This window comes from Calonectris borealis, chromosome 1 (assembly GCF_964195595.1).
Source record: "Calonectris borealis chromosome 1, bCalBor7.hap1.2, whole genome shotgun sequence".
Lineage (NCBI taxonomy): Eukaryota > Metazoa > Chordata > Aves > Procellariiformes > Procellariidae > Calonectris > Calonectris borealis.
This window is the reverse complement of record NC_134312.1, coordinates 134,046,880-134,066,762: the sequence shown is the minus strand read 5'-3', so window position 1 is coordinate 134,066,762 and position 19,883 is coordinate 134,046,880. Positions and strand designations below refer to the sequence as shown.

The 19,883-nt window shown below is 50.6% G+C and overlaps 1 protein-coding gene across 1 annotated transcript; it reads right to left on the bottom strand.

Moving 5' to 3' along the window:
* Positions 1-1,316: 1,316 nt before the first annotated feature.
* On the bottom strand, positions 1,317-15,540 carry RS1 (retinoschisin 1). Its single transcript, XM_075134632.1, has 7 exons — positions 15,411-15,540; positions 8,215-8,223; positions 7,777-7,802; positions 7,359-7,464; positions 2,974-3,115; positions 2,636-2,831; positions 1,317-1,469 (listed from the first exon to the last, which is right to left on the bottom strand). The coding sequence occupies exons 1-7, from the start codon at positions 15,538-15,540 to the stop codon at positions 1,317-1,319; spliced, it is 762 nt and encodes a 253-aa protein (XP_074990733.1).
* Positions 15,541-19,883: the final 4,343 nt, after the last annotated feature.

Below are 19,883 nucleotides of genomic sequence, written 5' to 3'. Positions count from 1 at the left end.
TCTCATGTTTTTGGTCACATCTCATTTGGTTTTAGCCACATCTCATCTCCTGCCCTGCACACAAAGTGTTCGTCTCTCTCCATAGGGGTAGGAAGAGGGCACGAGAGGCAGAGGCCTGCCTTGGTGCCATTGTCCTCGTGCCTCTCTGTCTCTGCTGAGACAGTTCAGGTGCCAATGCCGCAACTCTTTGGGATGGACGCACGGATTGTTAAAAAATAGGGAAGAGGCCTCTGGTGCCTGCCAGGTTTCTGCCACAGACGTGTGACAAGCCAAACAGCAGCTGCCACCCCAGACCCCCCCATGGCCCTCTCAGAGGGGAGCTGCAGGGGCCGCAGTCCCCACCTGGGGCGTGCTGGGCATCAGCTCCCAGGCAGAGGCAGGGACATGAGCCATAGCACCCAGGCGGTCGCCCCAGGAAGATGGGTGCATCATCAGAGCCTCCACATGCCCCAAATTCCTCAGGTGCTCAGCACCCATTAGGGATTGGGCCATGGAGATCAAGGCAGTTAATGAGAGCGAGTCCCTGTTCCTGTGCCCAAATGTCCATGGGGAGCAAAGCGCCCTGGGCTCCCCGGGATGTGTCAGTGCAAAACCAGAGAGGATACGGAGGGGCTTTGGCCACCCGGTGCACAAGGGACCAATGGCTGTCCCAAAAACGGCCACAGCAGCTCAGGACGGAGGGGACCTGATACCAGGGGACACAAGGTGATTGAGAGTGTGAGGCACAGGCGGGGCCCGTCGTACTGGGGACTGGCCAGATCTGGCTCCGACCCTGTCTCGGGGATGGCAGAGACCGGCAGGAGGAGCATGAGGAAAAGCAGGGTGAGATGTCTGCCCCGGCGCGAGAGCCCTCCCTGGCCCCGGTGGGGCAGCGGGGGGTGCCCGGGCTCGGGGACAAATAATCACTCGCAGACCTGCCCTCCCCGAGGGAGGCCAAGCCCTGCCTTCGGACCCCATCTCCGTTTGCTTTGGCCTCCACAGCTGTGGAGGCTGTGATGATGATTTCCCCAACCGAACACCCAGGGCCAGAAGCACCACATCTCACGGGATCGAAGCCGCAGCAATGAAACCCTCCTCCCTTCCCCGAAGTGTGCCCCATAAACTCCTGTCAGCTTCACAGCTTCACGGCAGGGTTTAGCTTTATCACCAGGTGCGGTGCAAAGCAACGTTTTATTCAAGACAGCCCTTCCCTTTGCAGGCTGGGCATTTACACCGCAGGACCGTGGCCGCAGCCGGCATCGGTGGTGAGGTGGGGCGACTGCACAGGCGGACACCTACACATCTACCCCACGAGACGGAGTGGGGCGGGCGGGCGCTCAGCCGCACTTGCCCAGGCACTCAAGGAGCTCCATGCGGATGGCGATGCGCACGTGCCAGCCCAGCGGGATGAGGCGGATGTAGCGGGCCACGATGGGCGGCCGCAGCAGGTTCTGCACCGAGGATGAGCGGTCCGAGTTGCCATAGAAAACCTGGGGAGAGAGGTGTGGGCAGGTGGTGAGGGGGGCTCAAAATCCTGCCCCATGGATTTGAGGTGCTTGCGCAGAGCAGAAGAGGAGGAGGAGGAGGAGGAGGGTCTCCCTCCCCCACCCCCAAAATAAAAGACTTTAAAAATAGCCAGATGCAGACAATTTTTGTCACACTGACTGGGTTTTCTGAGTAAGTCATTTTCCCACTATTGTTCCTCCACTTTTTCTGGTTAGGCTAGACTTAATCTCGCCCCATTCTCTCTCATTCGTCTTCCGGCAGCAAGGCACCATGTGTTCAGAGTGAGCATGGCTGACCCTGGCTGTTTGCAGTTCACGAGCCGGGCTCCCAGACACGCTGATATAGACAAAAATACGTACTTGAGGGCCCTTCCCCACTGCTTGGCCACGCTGCCATGTCTCCCGCTGCCATGACCTGTTTTTCTGGGAAAGTTCAGCATCTCCCCATGGCTGCAGGAACTGGTGCTTTAGCAAAGCCACCAGAGCCTCCCATGCTGGGACAGGGCCATCCCCACAGATGGACGCTGATGATGCCTGGGAGGCAGCAGCCATGGCATCATCCCTTAGCCCACCTGGGCTGCACAGGGACCACAGGCACCTCCCTAGGGTCCCTGTGCAATTTTTCACTTTGAACCAACCACTAAGTGCAGCATGCGAATGGTTTGGTGCGTTGTGACTTAAATAGTTGCAGATTTTGTCTCAGGGGTTTTTCTGCATTGTTATCGTGCACTAACCCAGGACTTATGGCAAAAGAAGGAGCCCCCCCCATTTTGCAGTGCCCAGGCACGGCTGGTGTAGTGCGGCCCCAGCCGAGAAAGGGGTTTTATCACAGAGGTGCCACTTCCCACTGCCACTTCCCACTTCAGCTAATGCCTCCACCCTGCTGAGTTTAGTCTAGACTCCACCATCATCATTAGCAAAAAACATATTTTGTCCTTTTGCAGTTGGTCAGCGTGGCGCTTGCTCTTGCCACAGCAGGGGGACACCCCTCTCCATGCTGCCCCTGGACGTGGGGTGAGCGCCAGGCCCCATCCACCCTGCTGCTCCCACAGGAACCCCTCTTGGGACACCGCCCTGCCGAGACCTGATGCTTTTGTGTCACCAAATGTGCCCCTCCCTCCACTGATGGCCGAAGCGTAAAGTCCACTGACCCGGTTGTTCCCGGTCTGATCCTTGTAGTAAACCCAGTTGAGGTTTTCGTCGGTGCGGTACTGCACGCTGTACTTGGTCATCCACTCGTCGGCATCGCAACGCCCTTGCGTGAGGATCCCCGAGATCACCTTCACCTCCTTCAGGTCGATCTGCAGCCACTGCCCGTTGTCCTGGTACTTGGAGAGCCACGCGCACCTGGGGGGACACCGCTGGCCTCGCTACGTCCTGTGCCCCTGCCCTCCCCGGCGGCCCCTCCTGCCCCCACGCTGCCAGGGTGCCCCAGCTTCCCACACCCGCCTGCCCGCGGGACCCCTCGGGGAGGCATTTTTGGACTCACCCGAAGCCTTGGCCATTGAGGCGGGCCTTGTTGGCTGTCCAGGAGGAGTACCAGCCCGTGTACTGCTCGGGGTTGGAGCAGCTTATCTGGTCAGGGGTGACGGCGCCGGACTCGAAGCCCAGGGGCTTGTGGTAGGGGCACTCTGCAGAATAAGGGAAAAAACACGCCACCATAAGGCCACGACTGGCTGGTTTTGTTTCCTGGTTGCGTTTGCACGCTTGTTGTCAACACCCTCTGTGGTTTTGCTGCTCCCTGTCCTCCTGGCCAGGATGCTGGGGATGCTCTTAAACCCGGACCACAACCCCTGCAGTGTGTGCTGCCCAGGGGCCATGGGGTCTTCATTTCTAACTCTTCTCTTGTATGAATTTCTGACTCTTCTCTCCCTCTAAACTTCCTAAACCTGTGCTGCCTGCAGCATTTTGGGGGGAAGGTTTTATTCAGATGTTGCAGTCCGAATCTCCTTCTCGCAAGCACGTGGAAGCAGATCCTGGTTGGATCCATGGACCTGGATCCAGCCTCCAGGCTGTCAGCCTCTGCCTGGTCCTTGAGAAGTGCCTGGCATGGCTTTTCTCCTTCCGCTCCTCCATTCACTGTCTTGATTTATGGCTATGCCTGCACGGCAAAATTACTGAGCCTGCTCTGATCATCCCTCCACAAGTACCCTCAGTCCTCTGGAAGGCAAGCTTTGGGTGATGCTGCCATGCAGAGCGCCCGCATGCTACCTGGACCTAGTTGGGATTTTTTTGTTATGATCATTTTTTATGCGAGCTGGTTATCACTACGTATCAAGACACTTTCATAAAGAAGGTGCTCACAAGTGTCAGATGGGAATCGGCTGGGCAAACATCTACATCATGGGCAGGATTTTTCTAATTTTGCAGCCTGTGGAGCACGTGTGGTCCTTCAAGGGTGACTCTGTCACATTTTCCAGTTTAGTGTAGTTCATTTCATGAGTTTCGGCAATAAAGGAGCAAGCAAAGGTCTGCGCAGCTTCACTCATGAGTAGGACGTTTCCTTGCCGTAGCCATGCCTGACCAACCAGCGTGATGCCTCGTGTTAAAAATGACCGACACGTGGGGAGCATCAGCAGGTCCAGGCATCAGCGTCATGCCCAGGGCCCGGCATGACCATGGCCTCCCCGGTGCAACGCCCCAGCACTGCGGCAGCGCGGTCGATGTCTCATTAGCAAGGTCCACTAGGTCGATATCGTATGCATCAATATCTCATTAACATATCTTGCTTAGTTGGTACCTCATTAACATGTTTTTCCCCACGAAAACACATAGCCATCGTCCCGCCTTCCCCCAGGCACGGAAACATCACGCTTCTCCACTGCGTTAAAAACCCTTGCTCCCCTTGTGCAAGAGGGCGGCCGGGCTGGGGTGGCCCTGCATGTTTACTACTTGGCAGGCTTATCTCCAACACCGCGTAACTTTACTTTTAGCAACACTAATCTGCAGACCACACAACCGTAATGCAATTAGCAGGTCACCTTCTGGTGTGTCCGGCTGTGCCACGCGCAGGGACCCATGAAACAGATGCCTTGTGCCCGCCCAGCCAAACCAGCTAAGCCTTTTAACGCCGTTACTGCCGACCTGGAGAAAACTCGTGCAGCGGTTGCCAGGCCGGCTGCTCCCCTCCGGCCGTGCCAGAGACAGCTCTGCAACACCCCAGGACAGCTGCTCTGCAAACCATCCCCAGGCAGCGGGGACGCTGGGCCACACCACCGTGGCTGGGCTGGAGAGGGCAAAGCCCCCCTGCCTGGGGAGAGAGACAGCTGGGAGATACAGTAACAGCATTCATCATTCAGGAGAACATCCTTCATTAGTCAAGGAAGACGCCTTCATTACTCAGCTACATAATGCTAATGCGTGAGAGCACCCCTCACACCTAGCCTGGCCAGGAAATCTAGAGCCGATCCTCTCACACACGTGTCCCTCACGTGTCCCTCACATGATCCCACAGACGGATCAACCAAACCTGCCGTGTCTCCTTTTCCCTTCCCTTTCCTTTCAAGGGGCAATGGTTTTAAACTGAAAGAGGGTAGGTTTAGATTGGACATAAAAGAAGAAATTTTTTACGATGATGATGGTGAGCCACTGGAGCAGGTTTCCCAGAAAAGTTGTGGATGCCGCATCGTTGGAAGTGTTCAAAGTGAGGTTGGACAGGGCTTTGAGCAACCTGGTCTAGCAAAAGATGTCCTTGCCCATGGCAGGGGAGTTGGACTAGATGATCTTCAAAGGTCCCTTCCAACCCAAATAATGCTGTGATTCTGTGATTCCTTGGTGCAAGCAACAGCAGGGTGGTACCTGGCTGTAGCAAGGCTTCGGATGGAGAATTGTACACTGTTAAGTTAAACAGCAAGAAAACATGCAGTAGGACCAGGTTGGCATGCCAGGCGTAGGTGCCAGTAGGGAGCCACCATTAGAAGAAGGACTTCTCAAGGGGTTAGTCAGGGATTTCTGCTGGGCTGGCTGCAACACAGCATTGCGATGAGGCTCTGCAGTGCATGTGAGCGTGCCGATGCTGCTCCTTGCACGTGACGCCAGGGCTGCAGGAAGCAGGGGGATCCTACATGGCGACCTGGAGTGTGCGGTAATCTCCATTTGTCAAAAATATGCTTTACTGCAGCTCCACGCAAAGGGATACAGGTACAGGTGGAGGACATGCAGGTGCAGAGGGGCAGCTTCCAAATGGAGAGAGACTCAGGGGCTGCCCAGACCTGCCCATCACAGGTGGACTTCATGATGATGCTGTGACAAAAAAGAGTTGTGGTGGTCAGCCCTTTGAAAGGGAGCGGTGAGCTGACTGGGTGAGATTGCCAGCTCAGACTCATGTTTGGCACAGTGCATATGGGTTTCTTTCGTAAGAGACTAGAGGAAACCCTCAGAACAAGAGAAATAAAGTGCCATTTCTGAGGCTCCTGTAAGTGATTCTTCTGCATCACAGGGGCTTTCTCCAGCAAATGCCTTCTTTCTCTTCATACCTGCCCCAGCAGGCAGCCCTGTGGAGATACGAGCTGCAGAAACTGGAAGGACAGAGCCTGAGAAGCCGTGACCCTTCACTGGGGATGTCTGGGGCCACTCTGCCCTGGGGGGGGACACCACCCATGCAGGGCAGATGAATCCTCTCCTTGTAGTTTCTCTGGGCAGGGAAGAAGCCTGTGGGCAATGCTCAAGCTGGGAGTGCCCCAGATGGACATGGCCTCCACAGGAGCAGGGTGCATGGAGGGAGAGCTTGGGGGAAGCAGATGGGCTGGCAAGGATGGCGGGAAAGGCTCTGCGCTTGTCAGCTGCCTCGTGCCACAGGAGGGAAACCTTCAGGTCCAACACAAGCGTGGGATAGAAACGCCTGGGGTTTATTCCCCCTCTCATTTCTGTTTGCATATGCCTGCAAGCTCTGCCAGTGGTGTCATTTCTTCTTGTCAATACACATTTTTATTTGCTTTCTAGCCCATCCCAGCTTCCGCTCAGAGCTCTTCCAGGGTAACCCATTTAACCGACTCCCCCTTCAGGGCAGCCATGCCAAACGCTGAGCACTGAGGTGATCGTTTTTCTGGTGTATCTCCCCTGGGGAATCCAGGAGCAGCAAAACACACATCAAGTTGTTGCGCAGCCTCTTGCAGTAGCAGGGAAGAGGTGGTACCACTTTCGGCACCCAGCCCCAGAGGGGGTGAACACCTCTGAACATCTGCGTGACAGTGGCCTGAACAAGAGTGCAGCTTCTGTGGGACACATGGGCTAAACCTGAGGATCAGCTGGGCACCGATGAAGCCTTGCTGGGGTAACATGTCCGGGAAAATGTAGCAGTTGCAGAGAATAACAAGAGCTGGATCAGAAACCTATAAAACATGATCTGTGAGGAAAGGCTGAAGGAGCTGGGCAGGGGCAGCCCAGAGAAAACTCAAAGGAAACACGATTGTGGTCTTTTACTGTTTGAAAATACGCTGCAAAGAAAGAATAAACTGTTTTCCTTGACCCCTGGGGAGAGGAGAAGATGTCACAGGCTAAACTGCAGCAAGGGAGAATCAGCCTAGGTTGTACAAAAGGTTTCCTACAGCAAATCCTGCACACAGCGGTAGCTGCCCCAGGCAGTTTCTGGGGGCTGTAGGAACAGGGCAGGCAAGCGCCTGCCGGCACCGGCCAGCCTGGGCCACCCTGGGTGACCTCCCGAGACCCACGCACGGCCCCCGCTGCTGCTGCCCCTCTCCCCGACGGTGCAGGGTCACCCCGCACCTCCCACCAGTGCAGCTCCCCCGACCCCACCAGGAGCTGGGTTTGGAACAAGTACCACTATAACGTGCCACCTCTGCAATGCAGGGTGCAACAGGGGAAGCTGCTGAAGATCACCAGACAAACATGGCTAAAAGCGCACTGGCCCATTACCTGGCATGCACTCTAAGCTGTTAGTCCCGCTGGACCACACCGAGTTAGGACCTCCTTGGCAATCGCATTTGCAAGCCTTGCTGTGCCACAGCTCCAGTCTCTCATCCTAAAGGGAAGGTGAAAAAAGAGTAATAAACCAACACAGTCATCGACAATAGTGACACGAGGCTAAATCTGAGTCCTGAAGCTTAGACAGACACTCGCGCCCACCCAGGCTGCTGCACCTTCTCTGAGCCCCTTTCTTCGTGCCAGCCCGGCACAAAACGTGGGATGACTCCCCCTTGGACTCAGAGCTCAGAGCACGTGCCTGGGCTTGGAGGCCCAGGTGCCGTGGCTCCTTCTGCCCTGAGGCACTGGAGCTGGGCAGTGTCGGGCCCCCAGCATTTACCCAGCAGCCAAACCAGCCGGAGAGACTTACCTCTCCCGGGGAGAGGGCCAGCGCAGCTGAGGCAGCGGGCATGGAGGGAAGAAGAGAGAGAGAGATCAGAAACGAAGATGCTGCAAGCAAACATCAGGAAATGCAATGAACATTTATTCCTGAGCTGGGGACAAATAAATCAAGGAAGGACTGACAAATCTGCTGCATTTCCCCAAGCTGATTGCCAAGGCAGAGCAAGAGGACGTGGGCAGGAACAGGGCACTGCGTGCGCCCGTGCCAGTGCTACTCCCCCACTGCCTTTGGCACCTCTTCTTTCTGATCAGATACGCCTGAAACGTTCTGAGGAGAAACCATGCCGGCCCCCTCGGCCTCTGCTTTATAGCTAATTTCGCCCCTATCCCTTTTTGCCATCTTCCTGCCCCACAGTTTCCCTTTCCCCTTTTGCCCTTAAAACGTGTGAGCTGATGGAGCCCAAGCCTGGCACCACTGCAAACCCCCGGTGCCTTCAGAGATGGGACACCCGGCGAGGTGCCTGGCCTGAGATCACTCCCTCTGGATGGGATGGAGGAAAACGAAATGTAAATAGGTTTTCCCAATCCATCTTACATATGAGATTCCCTCTTTTTTCTTTCTTAGAGAAAACTGGTTGTTGTGGCCGCAGAGGAAGAGTCGCTATTTTGGTAACATCTGACCTGTTTTATCTCCTGCCTGTCACTAAGCAATGGCCGCTTCCCAGTGAAGTCCAAAGCAGACTATGTTAATAGCGTTTGGACTGGCAGAATAGTGCCCAGACAACTATGAAAATAAAATAATTAAAAAAAAATAGTCCCGTGACTGCTGATAACTCATCAACACAAGTCGAATGTCAAACATCATGTTTTCAATACCAGTAGAGAACCTGCAAGCCACTAAGGACCAAGCTATCAAGCAGGTAGAAACTTGCGTACAGGAGCCATGAGAAACCCGCCATCTCCAAACAGAGGTTTTGTGAATAGGAAGAGAGGATCTTTTCACCAAATGAAGTAGACTCTGACTTATTCACTGAAATCTAGTTATGATTTATTCATTCATACACTGTCACTTTGCTGAGCCTAGGAAGCTCCAGCTAATGCTGGGAATTTATATCCCGCATTTCTAGAGCAAGTTTCATCTCAAAAGACTCACAAACACTGTGCAATTATAATCAGCTGAAATATAAACTATATACCGAGCTCTGTTTATTACTGAAATGCAACTGCTCCTTGGGTGTGACAGTGAGCCTGAATGTATCAAGAGTCTGAAACAAAGACCTCAACAAAGAACAAAATGATAAAGAAATAAAAAAGAAATCCTTTCTTTGATGCAGAGATGGTCTCCTTTGCTTCAGTGTCCCAGGGCAGCATTTCTGGCATCAGGAACTTACCGCATTAACCCAAGGCATCGGCCCTGGCAGAAGAAGTAAATGTCAGTCTACAATAAAAAGATGCGGCTTTTAGTCAGGCCCAAGAGGGAGGCAGGGGGGCACCCAGACCCCATCAAGCTCAGCAGGAAAACGTGGGTACACGTCTCTGGATCCGGCCTCTTGGAAAGCGTAGGCTGGGGGCCATGCGCAACGCTGCGCTCCACCTTTCCCAACAGAGATGTTACCCAGCCAAGTCCCGTGACTTCTTGAACAACAAGAAAACCAAGGCGGAGGTGCAAGCCCAAGGCCACGCAGCGCATTGCCGCCTCCGTGCTGTGCCACACGGCACGAGGGTGCTTTAAGTTAATGCTGCCTGTCGTCAGATCAATACGCTACAAACCAAGACATTATCAACTATCAAAACTGTACTGCCTTTGCCCATAAAAGCAATGCAGCGCATCTCCTGCCCGCTTGATGCTCTGTTTGATGCTGATGCTGGAGCAGCACTGGCACCGGGGGCATGGGAGCCGGGCCGGAGGGAGCCTCTCCTGCCCCTCCAGCCCATGCCTCGGAGGCCTTTCCCAGCAGGATGGGTGCCCTGCTCCGGGAGCACCAACTGCAAGGACTAACTTCCTTTCCCTGGGATCTGGGGGCCTGGCCCCACGCGTCGCCACAGCCCAGGTCTGAGCTCACGGGGCTGCAGCCTTGGCTCCTCCAGTCTGCAGGTGTTCAAGTTTCGTTTAGAGATGGGTGCTTGCTATGTGTTTCTTAACTTCTTTATTTTCACCTTTGGAAGACTGACTTTTGCGGAAAACCTTTTGTGGGTCGTTTGTGTTTTCCTCCCAGCGGTTAAATACACTTTGGCCTGGAAATGACCCGACAAGTAAGTGGAGCCACGCAGAGGTGAAAGCAAAGGTGCCCACACCTCTCTGCATAAATACTTGCCTTGGCTCCCCTGCAGCACCTGGGTGCTGCAGGGGGACTTTAGGGGCTACAAAGAAAACCTGGTAAACAAACTAGCAAATGAATATCCTTTGTATAGGAATAAAATATTTCTCTTTTCTCTTCCAGTACAGACCAGCAGCCCACTTACACGTGTGTCAGGAACATTTGCCCAGCATGAGGAAGACTGTATTGTGGTGAAGCCTGCTCTTGTGCACCGCGTGCCTGCGGTGGGGAAAGGGGACGTGAATTACCCGGCTGATGCAGGGGTATTGCTTTGGGTCCATGCTGAGCCCTTCAGCAGACCTCCTGAGTCCTTGCCTGGGGATTTGAGAGCCAAGATCAAAGTTTGGCACAGGGGAGCGGCAGGCTTGGCTTGGGGTAAGCACAGCAGCGGATGGGCCAAATGTCCCGCCTGGGCAGCGCGGCCTGATAACCCCTGGCATTGGGAGAGGGAAGGAGAGGAAAAGATGCCCTTGCCTGCAGTCGGCTGGAAAAAGTAGTAATTGATATATTGGTGTGTTTACAGCTGTGACGGGCCCTGTCCTACAAAGGAAATGAAGAGGAAAGTTGGCTGCCAATAGTTTAAAAATGTGATGGCCAGCATGCTTTTATAGTGAGCGTGTTTGCCTTCAAGGAAGGTTACAAAGATAATTGGTAATTGTAGGTCAGACAGAACGAATTGCTGCAATTCGTGGGAGAGTCATAAGTCCTGCACAGCTGCCGGGGGCTGTTGTGTTAAAAGTACAGGACTGAAAAAAAGCTCCAAAATATTAAAAAGGAAAGAGCCCTATTTACAGCCCCCGCAGCGCCCCAGGACATTCAACAAACCGTCAGTTCAGTTAAATAAATTATTATCTGTGCGTGTTTGTGAGAGGCAGGGAGATACGGCATGCGCCTTTCCTGTCCCTCCACCCTGCCCTGCAGCGTGGCGCATCCAATGCACTGCCGTGCACACATGCCACCCCGTAGCACAGGATTTGGGGACCAGGGCTTGGGCGAGCCCCAGGGAATGATTTTGCGCCGGAGCACCCATTCCAGTGGGGCTGGGCTGGACCCTGGGGCGGCCCCACTTGGCACCCACCGCTGGGCGGGACGGAGGGGAGAGAAACCCCAGGGACTGTCCCAGGTTTGGGGGACAAGGAAAAGAGCTGGCAGTCCTGGGATGCCGGGATGGGACGGACATGGGTTTCCCGAGGTAGAGGTGGGATAAAGCAGCAGCCACAACTTGGGCTACCTGGGGAAAGGACGGGGCAAGCGGTAGCAAGGAGGCTCAGCTGCTGGCATTTTAATGACAGGAACAGGTAACTGTGTGTCTCAGAAAGTGTGGTCATTAAGAACGTGGTTAAACAAGAGAAAGAAAGGAGGAAGGTAAGTGTGGGCAGAAGTAACACCACCAAAGGCTGGGCCCATTTCGATAAGGTCAACTCTGAGAAATCTTATTGAATATCCTGACTGCAGAGCCACGACAGCAAGCCATCTTTTTTTAGTGTGGCTAGAATTAATGACAGATGTACAAGCATGAGAAAGCACACTATACACAGAATAAAGGTCAGTCACTCAATTTACCAGAATAAGTTCACATAAACCTGGTCATTGCAGGCAAAGTATGTGGAAAATGTTAATAACTTTGTTTATTTATTGACTTTAGGTTGTTTATCTATTGATTTAGGTGGCCTAGAAGCTTCAGCTGGAAAATAGTTAATTTTGCCTCTCATCTCTGCAAGCAACATCTCAGTTTAACAGAGCTCAGAGAGATGAGCAAAATTATTTTCTCTCCGCTTCTCCCAGTGGAGAGCACTCCCTCTGTGATGCAGCGCTTTCCCAGCACACTTCCCTTTTGCACTTGTGGGCCATGGGGCAGGGGAAAGGAAACAGCTTAAAAACCAGGAAAATGTGACTGGAGCCCCAGAAAAGCTGTCACAGAAATGAAGGAGGTGACTGGAATGAATGCTACTGGTTTTATCACGTTTTCTGAAAGGCACACCATTGCAGGTCCCTGATTTCCTTGAGCACCACATTAGAGAGCATCAGGAAGCAGAGGTAGGTGAGGCAGTCTGTAAGCAACACAGAGGGTCGAGACACTGAAAAAAGCATTGCGGTACCTCTGTGCCCATCGGGTGCTAGTTTGTGGGTTGCTATATTATTAACCGAGGCTATTTTTACATCCCAGCCCTGGAAATCATGCCAGGCGAGCGAGGTGACTCACATCAGGCTGCACCAGCCTCCGTTGCAAGGTGTATTTGGGGAAGCTGCTACATCCCAGGCCACCGTCGCACATGGCGTTTGCCCCATCTCTCCTTGCCCCTGTGCCAGTGGCGATGGGCCCAGGGACCCCTGCTGCAGCCGTGGCCGGTCCCCAGGTCCCCTCGGCAGGCATAGCCCCCTTGCCCAGTCGCTTCATGGTTGCTTTTGTTGTTTTTCCCCCAGGGCTTTTTCCGTGCCTATGCTAAGCAGGCTCAGCAGGGACCATGTCGTGCAAACGGTGCCTTTATTTCTAAAATATGCAGGCTTTAAATGGTCCGTGGGAGCTATGCTGGCAGACAGAGCCTCCCCCCGAAGAGCATATGCAGATCTGTGTCCCCCAAAAGATTTTGGGAGCCAGGCTGGCCTGGTGAAAGCAGGGCGTTCATCCAGGGGCTCTCACCACCTAGAGCCGCACTGGACCAAATGCTCAGCCTGTTTCCCCTATAGATGATATTCTGGCCCTGGCATCCCCCAGGGGGGCATCACCGCCCCCGCACACATCAGCCTGCGAGGACTCATCTCTGCAGATCACTGACAGGCACGGTCAGAGCCAGAGGCTGAAGGCAAGAGGACCATCACCACATCAGCCTGCGGAGGGGAGAAGGACTCATACTTCGTGTTAAGCTCCCCTCTCGTGCTTTAACACGGCTGCCGTTTTCCTCATTCATTTTGTGGGGATTTTTCATGGTTTTATTTTCATTTCCGTTTCATTTTTTTAATTTGAATGATTTTTATTTCCATTTTCATTCATTTGTATTGTGTCTCATTTAATATTTACTGCTATTTGTCTGAAAGTGATAAAAAACATATTTAAGTGACAATTATACCTATTTAATTCCTATTCATTTCTCTTTTATGCCTGCTGTCTCCATAATGTTTCTACAAAATTTTTTTATGCTGTGAAAATATTTGAAAAAAATGTAAATAATTTGAAAAAAATCAACCTTTTCCCCCTTTCTTCTTAAGAGATGTATAATTATCTTTTTTTTCAAAGTCTTCCTTTGAAAATTTTTGGCAATTTCTGATCTTATTGACATGTTTGTTCCTTCCTGCTTAGAGCTATGCAGAACATTGCCTGCATAGTAATTTCATCAGATGTATCGATTATGCCAAAGGGCGGTACTAAAGATGTTATTTACTGTGATCTGAAGACGGGGTTGGGCCTTTGATTTTGTTTTTTTTTTCAAAGCTGCAAAAAACAGAAGGAAAAAAAGAAATCCACTCTTTTAAACTGCTGAGATGTGCTTATTCCTCGACCTGTAGTGAGCACGGATGAAGTAATGCGGCGCAGGCATGTCACATTCAATGTGCTAAAAGCATATTCCTGTCAATCCGGGGCTCGGGGTGCTCCCCCTCACCATATGGAGGGGGCCCAGCAGCTGCTGCGGCTCTCGTCGCGGGAGCCTGCCTGCTGCACCATATGCTGCTGCTGCTGCTGCGGTGGTGTCCCCGGCAAACACGAGCCCAGCCAAGGCACCGGGGCTGGGGGTGCTCCTCTAAGCCACTTGCTCTGCTGGAGAAAATAAGCTAAGGAGCTTATCACGGCATCAGTGCACATGGCTCGGAGGACTGACCTAGCGGCACCTTCTCCGTGGTGGGAGAGGCAGGAGTGTGAGGGGGACCTGGGCAAAGGGTCGCTGCTCGCTCTTTATCCAGAAGAGGACACTTGGACCATGAAGCAGAGACAAACAGTAAATTAAGAAAACCAGTACAGTAAGAAAATAAATACCGAAGGAGTGATGCCTGGAAAGTGATCCTGCAAGTAATTTTTCACTGCAGGCACTCCAAAAATATCGTGATGTGTGGGTGTCTATTAAAAGCAAGCTGTGTCTGGGATTCAGAGCAAGGTATGAACTCATTCCAAGGACTAATTGCAGTTATGCCACCCATTGGGAAAAAATGCTGGAGTCTGGGTAAAAAAAGCCTTCCAAGAAGCTCAGGCACCAGTAACCTTCCCACGTGAAACAAAGGAGAGCAAAGAGATAAGGTATGAGGAGAATGCACAAATATTTCCTGGAAGGTTAAAAGGAATACCTATTAATTAGACAGAGCAGGGTACAGCCAAGCATAATAGGATGAAATGAAGGCATGGCTAGTTGAGGAACACTTTCCTATCCATGAAATTCGGTAGACCAAAATATTCAATGGAAACAGAGAAGGGTAGAAAAAACTAGACAAAGCAAAGCAGTGAGAATTCAACATCCATGGAGCAAAAGCTGGACTGTCTGATAAATCTGTCCCATGCTCTGGCAGATCATACTCTATTCACACGTTAATATTGGTAGATACTGCCCAGCACTTAGCAAGAGCAAACTCAGCCCTGTTTAAGATAATAGCAGCTTTGCCATTGGCTTTGATGAAGCCAGACGTTCAAACACAACCCAGAAAATTCTCGTTCCACAGCTGGGTTAATTAAAATGGAAGGAGACCATGACCCTAAATTTTCTGGCTTCTTCTAGCTCCTGCTTTCCTGCTATCATTGCTACTTTTCTCAAAAGTAAATTTTCTTAAAAGTAAATTTGAGAAAGCCTCAAAATTGATAAATACTTTTTCCATTTTCTTGATTTATGATTGCTTTTTGTTCCTAAAGTGCCTTTGGAAGTCTTTGCCAGGCCAAAATACCTGAAAGAGCCTTCAAAAAAAGGCAGATCTCCATCAGCAATATCTTGCTGCTACAGAAAATGATCATTTCTTGATTAATCAAGAGTTTTGATTAATGAAGGGCCAGTCTTTCATGTTATACTGTACCTCATTTTTCAAATCAGCATTATTATTTACTCACTGGCTCAGCTGCACTACAATTTTCTTTGCAAATTCATATTTTGACAAATTATATGGCAATTTTTTTACACTGCAATTATTTTGTGAAACAGAGTTTTACTACTGAATATTCATAGAGCTGTAAGAACGCTGCTCACTCATGTACATAAATTACACATCTCCTCCACAATTTTGCTTTCCCCGAATTATTATGCTTTCATGAGAACATAGAGAAGAGCTTGCTCTGTACCCCACAGCCCCTGGCAGAAGAAAGACGCATGGATGAAACAAGAAATACAAAGAGGGACATCTGAAAGTGCCTCTCAGGAGGCAAAGTGCGTACCTTTGTACCAGAAAAGAAGAGACAGCAGGACGCTTCCCATCTTGAACCGCATCTTTTCCTTCCTCTTTTGGGAATAGCTCCTTAGCGTGCTGCTTGGCTTGCTGGGAAGGCATGAGATTAACTTAAGCATTGCCTAAGCACCTTACTCTGCTCTATTCTCATGATTTTATCAAGCACCATCAAGCCAACCACACAATTATTACTGTCAAGCTCCATCCTAGAGGATGTGTCACGTGTAACAGTTTTTAAAAGGTAAAAAGTACTGAGGTACTGACACTCTGAGTGCGAATCTGATTGTGTATGCAGACATATGTCCAAATAAACAAGGATATACCTACCTGGAAACCATGTATACCCCCCATAAAAATGCAGATGCCTAATGGTTATAAAATATATGTAGTGTATACTGTTTATCGTATGGAGTATGTATGCATTATCTTCTACCCCAACTATTTACCTCTACACTATCAATGCCTTTCCTAATAATAGCTGTGTGTAGAAATCTGCCCTGGCCTCACTGCTTTTTCAGTCACCTAATTGCAAGGGGCTGAAAACTGCAATTAGTAGATCAAACAGAAATAGCACATTTCAGTTGTTTACTCACTGAGCTGTAAAAACCTCAAACCAGAAACGTAAACCTCCCTTTGCTAACAGTTCTACCTATAGTATCCTCTCAACCAGTTTACATCAAAGAGAGTTACACATTTGATTTCAAAATGACTGAAAAATTCAAGACAACAACAGACTGCTAGTGATTCCACTGGATCTTGCACCCGTTCCTCCAATCTCTGTTAATTATATGCAATTAGCGGTGAATTTTTAATGGAGGTTTTTGAAAGCAATTGCTTCAGAAGCAGCTTTCTTTGTTTCAAAAGATCTCAGATTGTATGCACAGGAAACAGATTAAAGCGTTGCATAGATCACATCGGCTGCTGTGGAATTAAGCTAGACCTGTCTATAGTCTTCTGGACTACATCCATTCAAAAAATGCTGTGCAAACAAGGATGCTGACTTTTTGGAAATAGTCCCCTGGGCAGGATTCATCTCATCTGTCTTTGGATACCTACAAATTTGGAATGCCCCGTAAATGGGATGTCAGCTACGGCATCCCCTGCAGTCGCACCTCCCGGCCTCGCCAGGGTGTGCGACGTGGATGGATAAGTCTCCTGCCAAGGGGGCTCGCTGCTTTACTCAGCCTCAAACAGTTTAACCTCCTCAACCCAACACTTTTCCCACTTTAATCTACCCTCAGGGAGAGGCCAGGTTATCGCAGGCAGATCCCTGCATGGACACAGCCATCCTGCTTCATGGACCTGGGCCAGCTCACCCCAAACACTGGGGAGCATCAACGCATGGCAGGGCAAGCAAGCAGGGTGGCTTGTCCCAGGCACCAGGAAGGGGGTCATTTTCCTAAGGGCAGGGGGCTGCTCCTGATTTTTTCTCAGCGGCCTCATGCTCATACGCAGCATGCTCATACGCACCCCCCACATCCCTCTCGGGGCAGTGAGACCCACCAGAAAGTCCAGCCAGGGGGTGAACAAACGTGAGCTTCATTGAGGGTACCAGGGCAGCCTCTGGGCATCTGCCGTGGTGTGGCATCTCGCTCCAGGCTCTACACAGTATCCGAGCAAGGCTCGCTTTCTCCCTCTCTTTGCTGTCCGGTCTAAAATGGGCTGCCACAGACAGAGATTTCCAGAGCTGCTGAAGACACTTGGATATATTCCCTCTCTGCACTGATAAGCACTTGGTATCTAAATCCCACGGGCTTGAAAATCCCACCTTCAAAATCCCCTAAATACCTTCATCCACATATCTCTTGGAAAAACAGACCAGGGCTTCAGCCTCTTGCCTTATGGTCTCATAAGCACAGGTCACCAGGAGGCAGAGCTATCCACCCAGACAGAAAATGCCTACCATATTTTAAAAAAGCAAAGCCAAAATCTCCCTCGTCACCCCAAGCAGTTTAAAATCAGCTTGGTTTATGGTCAATTCCACCCTTCAAATAGGTCTTGACTTTGTATAAGAAATGCAATAGCACAGCTATTATCAAAGAACATTTCATCCAAAGGGACACCTTCAAGACCGGTGGCTCCCCAGTTATAAAATTCCCTCCCCACAGAAAAAAAGGCATTGTTTAAAAATGTGTCTGTAGCATCCAAAAAAACAAACTGGTTCACATGAAAAGTAGAAGAGCCTTAAAATTAAAGTCTCTGTATAAATACTATGCAGTTCAGACCCTCTGTGTCTAATGCTATTGATGGTCCTTCATTTTAGTAACTGTAAACAGAAAAACTGTGCTGCCACTGCAGACAACATTGCTAAATGAATCATGTAGTTAATTCCTAGCAAGCATACAAATACTTTCAGGTACAGAAGACAGAAAACATTTTAAAGCCAGTACACAATACAGCACCAGAAAGGGCTACCTTTGCCTCTTACAAAAAATAAAAATAAAATTTTAAAAAGGATAAAAATTAGCCTGGCATTGATTATGGAACAAAACTGTGGCTGGTACAAATGGTCCAAAGTAGGACAGTTTGGTGACATCTGCACTGCCATGTAAAACAGGGCAGGAACTGCCTGGGGACATTCACTCTTTTGGCCACACATCTTCTCCAGGTCCAGTGCATCCCATTGGCCTTAAGACATTTTGGTATGTTTTCATGGCCTTCAGACATCTTAGTGTGTTTTCTTCCCCCAGATTGTGGGAACCTGCACCACTGGGATGCTTTTAGTCCATGAAGTTGAGAGTACAGCTTGCATTTCCAGCAGTGCGATGTGAAGGCATGGGCATACCCAAGGGTGTGAAGCCCCTGGGGTGGCAGCAGGGGGAACGAAGCCGAGTGGAGGCTGTTCGACACCCTGCCCAGGGATGCTCCCTGGCACGTGTCCTTCCCCAGCGGTGTTAGCTGGCCCGAACCACAATTTTACCAGGAGTTTGCTAAGAATTAACAGCGTGGATAATTGGAGGCCAGTGCTCCAGTCCATACCTTGGCCTTGCTTTGTTAACAGATACAGATATGGTTCAGAACTGTTTGAGGAGCCCCATGCCAGCATCTTATGCAGACTTAACACTTTCTGCCCGTATGAGAAATGAATTTGCTTCTGAGCATGGCAGAGCTGTGCATCCATGAGCTCTCAAAACACACACACGGGCATGGAGCCCTCCCTGGCACTTGACCGACCAGCAGCATGGGCGAGCATGTGCCCTCAGAGGGGAAGCAGGAAGCAAAAGCACTCGTGTGCAAGAGAGAAGAGCAATTCCACATAGCCATTTCGTGTTTCTCCCAAAGTCAGAGTGCCAGACAGCTAAATCAGAGCTGTGCACACGGATTCATGCGTCTGGGGGCTAAACACACACGACGTGCAATGTCTCGGCACGAATGTGTGACTGGCGCGCTTTGGTTTTAGCACAGTTAGGGAACGTACAGATTTATACATGTACGTGTGAACCACAGGGATCTCTCAGAAGCAGGATACTGACGTGCCGAAAGAGAAAGACTGCCAACATTTTCAGAGCTTGAGTCAAACCATCAGGAGCTGGATACCCTGGAAATGGATGGAGCTATGACGGTCTACACACACTGAAGATCTGGCTCTTGAAATAAAATATTCTCTCCACGATTCTGAAGTGTGAGCTTAAGTCCTCTTCCGAAAAGGAGCTTTTTTCCTAAATGTAAGAAAACACGATGCAGATAGTTACCCGGTGCTGGCCACGAGGATCAGGCCCACTCCCTGTAATGCATGCACCTGGGGGAGCTGTGGCTGTCATTGGCAGGGTAAGCACCATAGGATCACCACCCCTATTAGATGGGAAGTACCTACACTGAAGGCTTGCATACGCTACATTAGGAGAAGTCTGGCTATAGCTGATTCCACTTTGAGCCTGTATCCTTGAAGGAGCCCAGCTGTGGAAGGCAGTTTACCTGGGAAGTGGGATACATCACTTTGGTTTCACCTCCCGTGGGCTGCACACATGCTGCTAACCGAGTTAAGCAGAGGAAAGCCAGACCTGTGTACGTCTGCACTTTCAGGCTGCAGGATACACAGGCCCTTAGTGTCATTATGGTGCTTAATGTTATGACCTTATCCTGCTAGGTCTCACTGTGTGACATATGGGTGCTTTCTACCCAAAAGAGTTTTTACAACCTAGCCCAGGTACCCCTGCATTGCACTGCAATCTCTAACTGCAGCTCGCCCATACCGCAAAGTGTTTCTTTAGTAAGAACAAGCACTGACAAAGGTTAATAGTTTTCTTGAGATGATGATGATTAAGGTAAGTTTCTTAATAAGATCCTGATTAAAGTAAGTTAAGCCAATTTTTCTCTTTCATCTTTAAGATAGGCAAATCACACCCTCCTGCTCTGATCCTGCAAAGAGACAAAGAGCAAACTCCAGCTAGCGGAGCTCAGGGACCTTCCTCCTCCTCCTCCTCTTCCTGTAGAGATGTCTTGGCCTCAGCACTTCTTTAGG

Excerpts from the sequence above, each read along its gene's own strand:
- RS1 (XM_075134632.1), bottom strand. The coding sequence starts at position 15,540 with ATGCTTAAGTTAATCTCATGCCTTCCCAGCAAGCCAAGCAGCACGCTA. Across the intron at positions 3,116-7,358 it reads CAGCTTAGAGTGCATGCCAG|AGTGCCCCTACCACAAGCCC; the intron begins GTAATGGGCCAG and ends CTTATTCTGCAG. Across the intron at positions 1,470-2,635 it reads ATCAGACCGGGAACAACCGG|GTTTTCTATGGCAACTCGGA; the intron begins GTCAGTGGACTT and ends CTCTCTCCCCAG.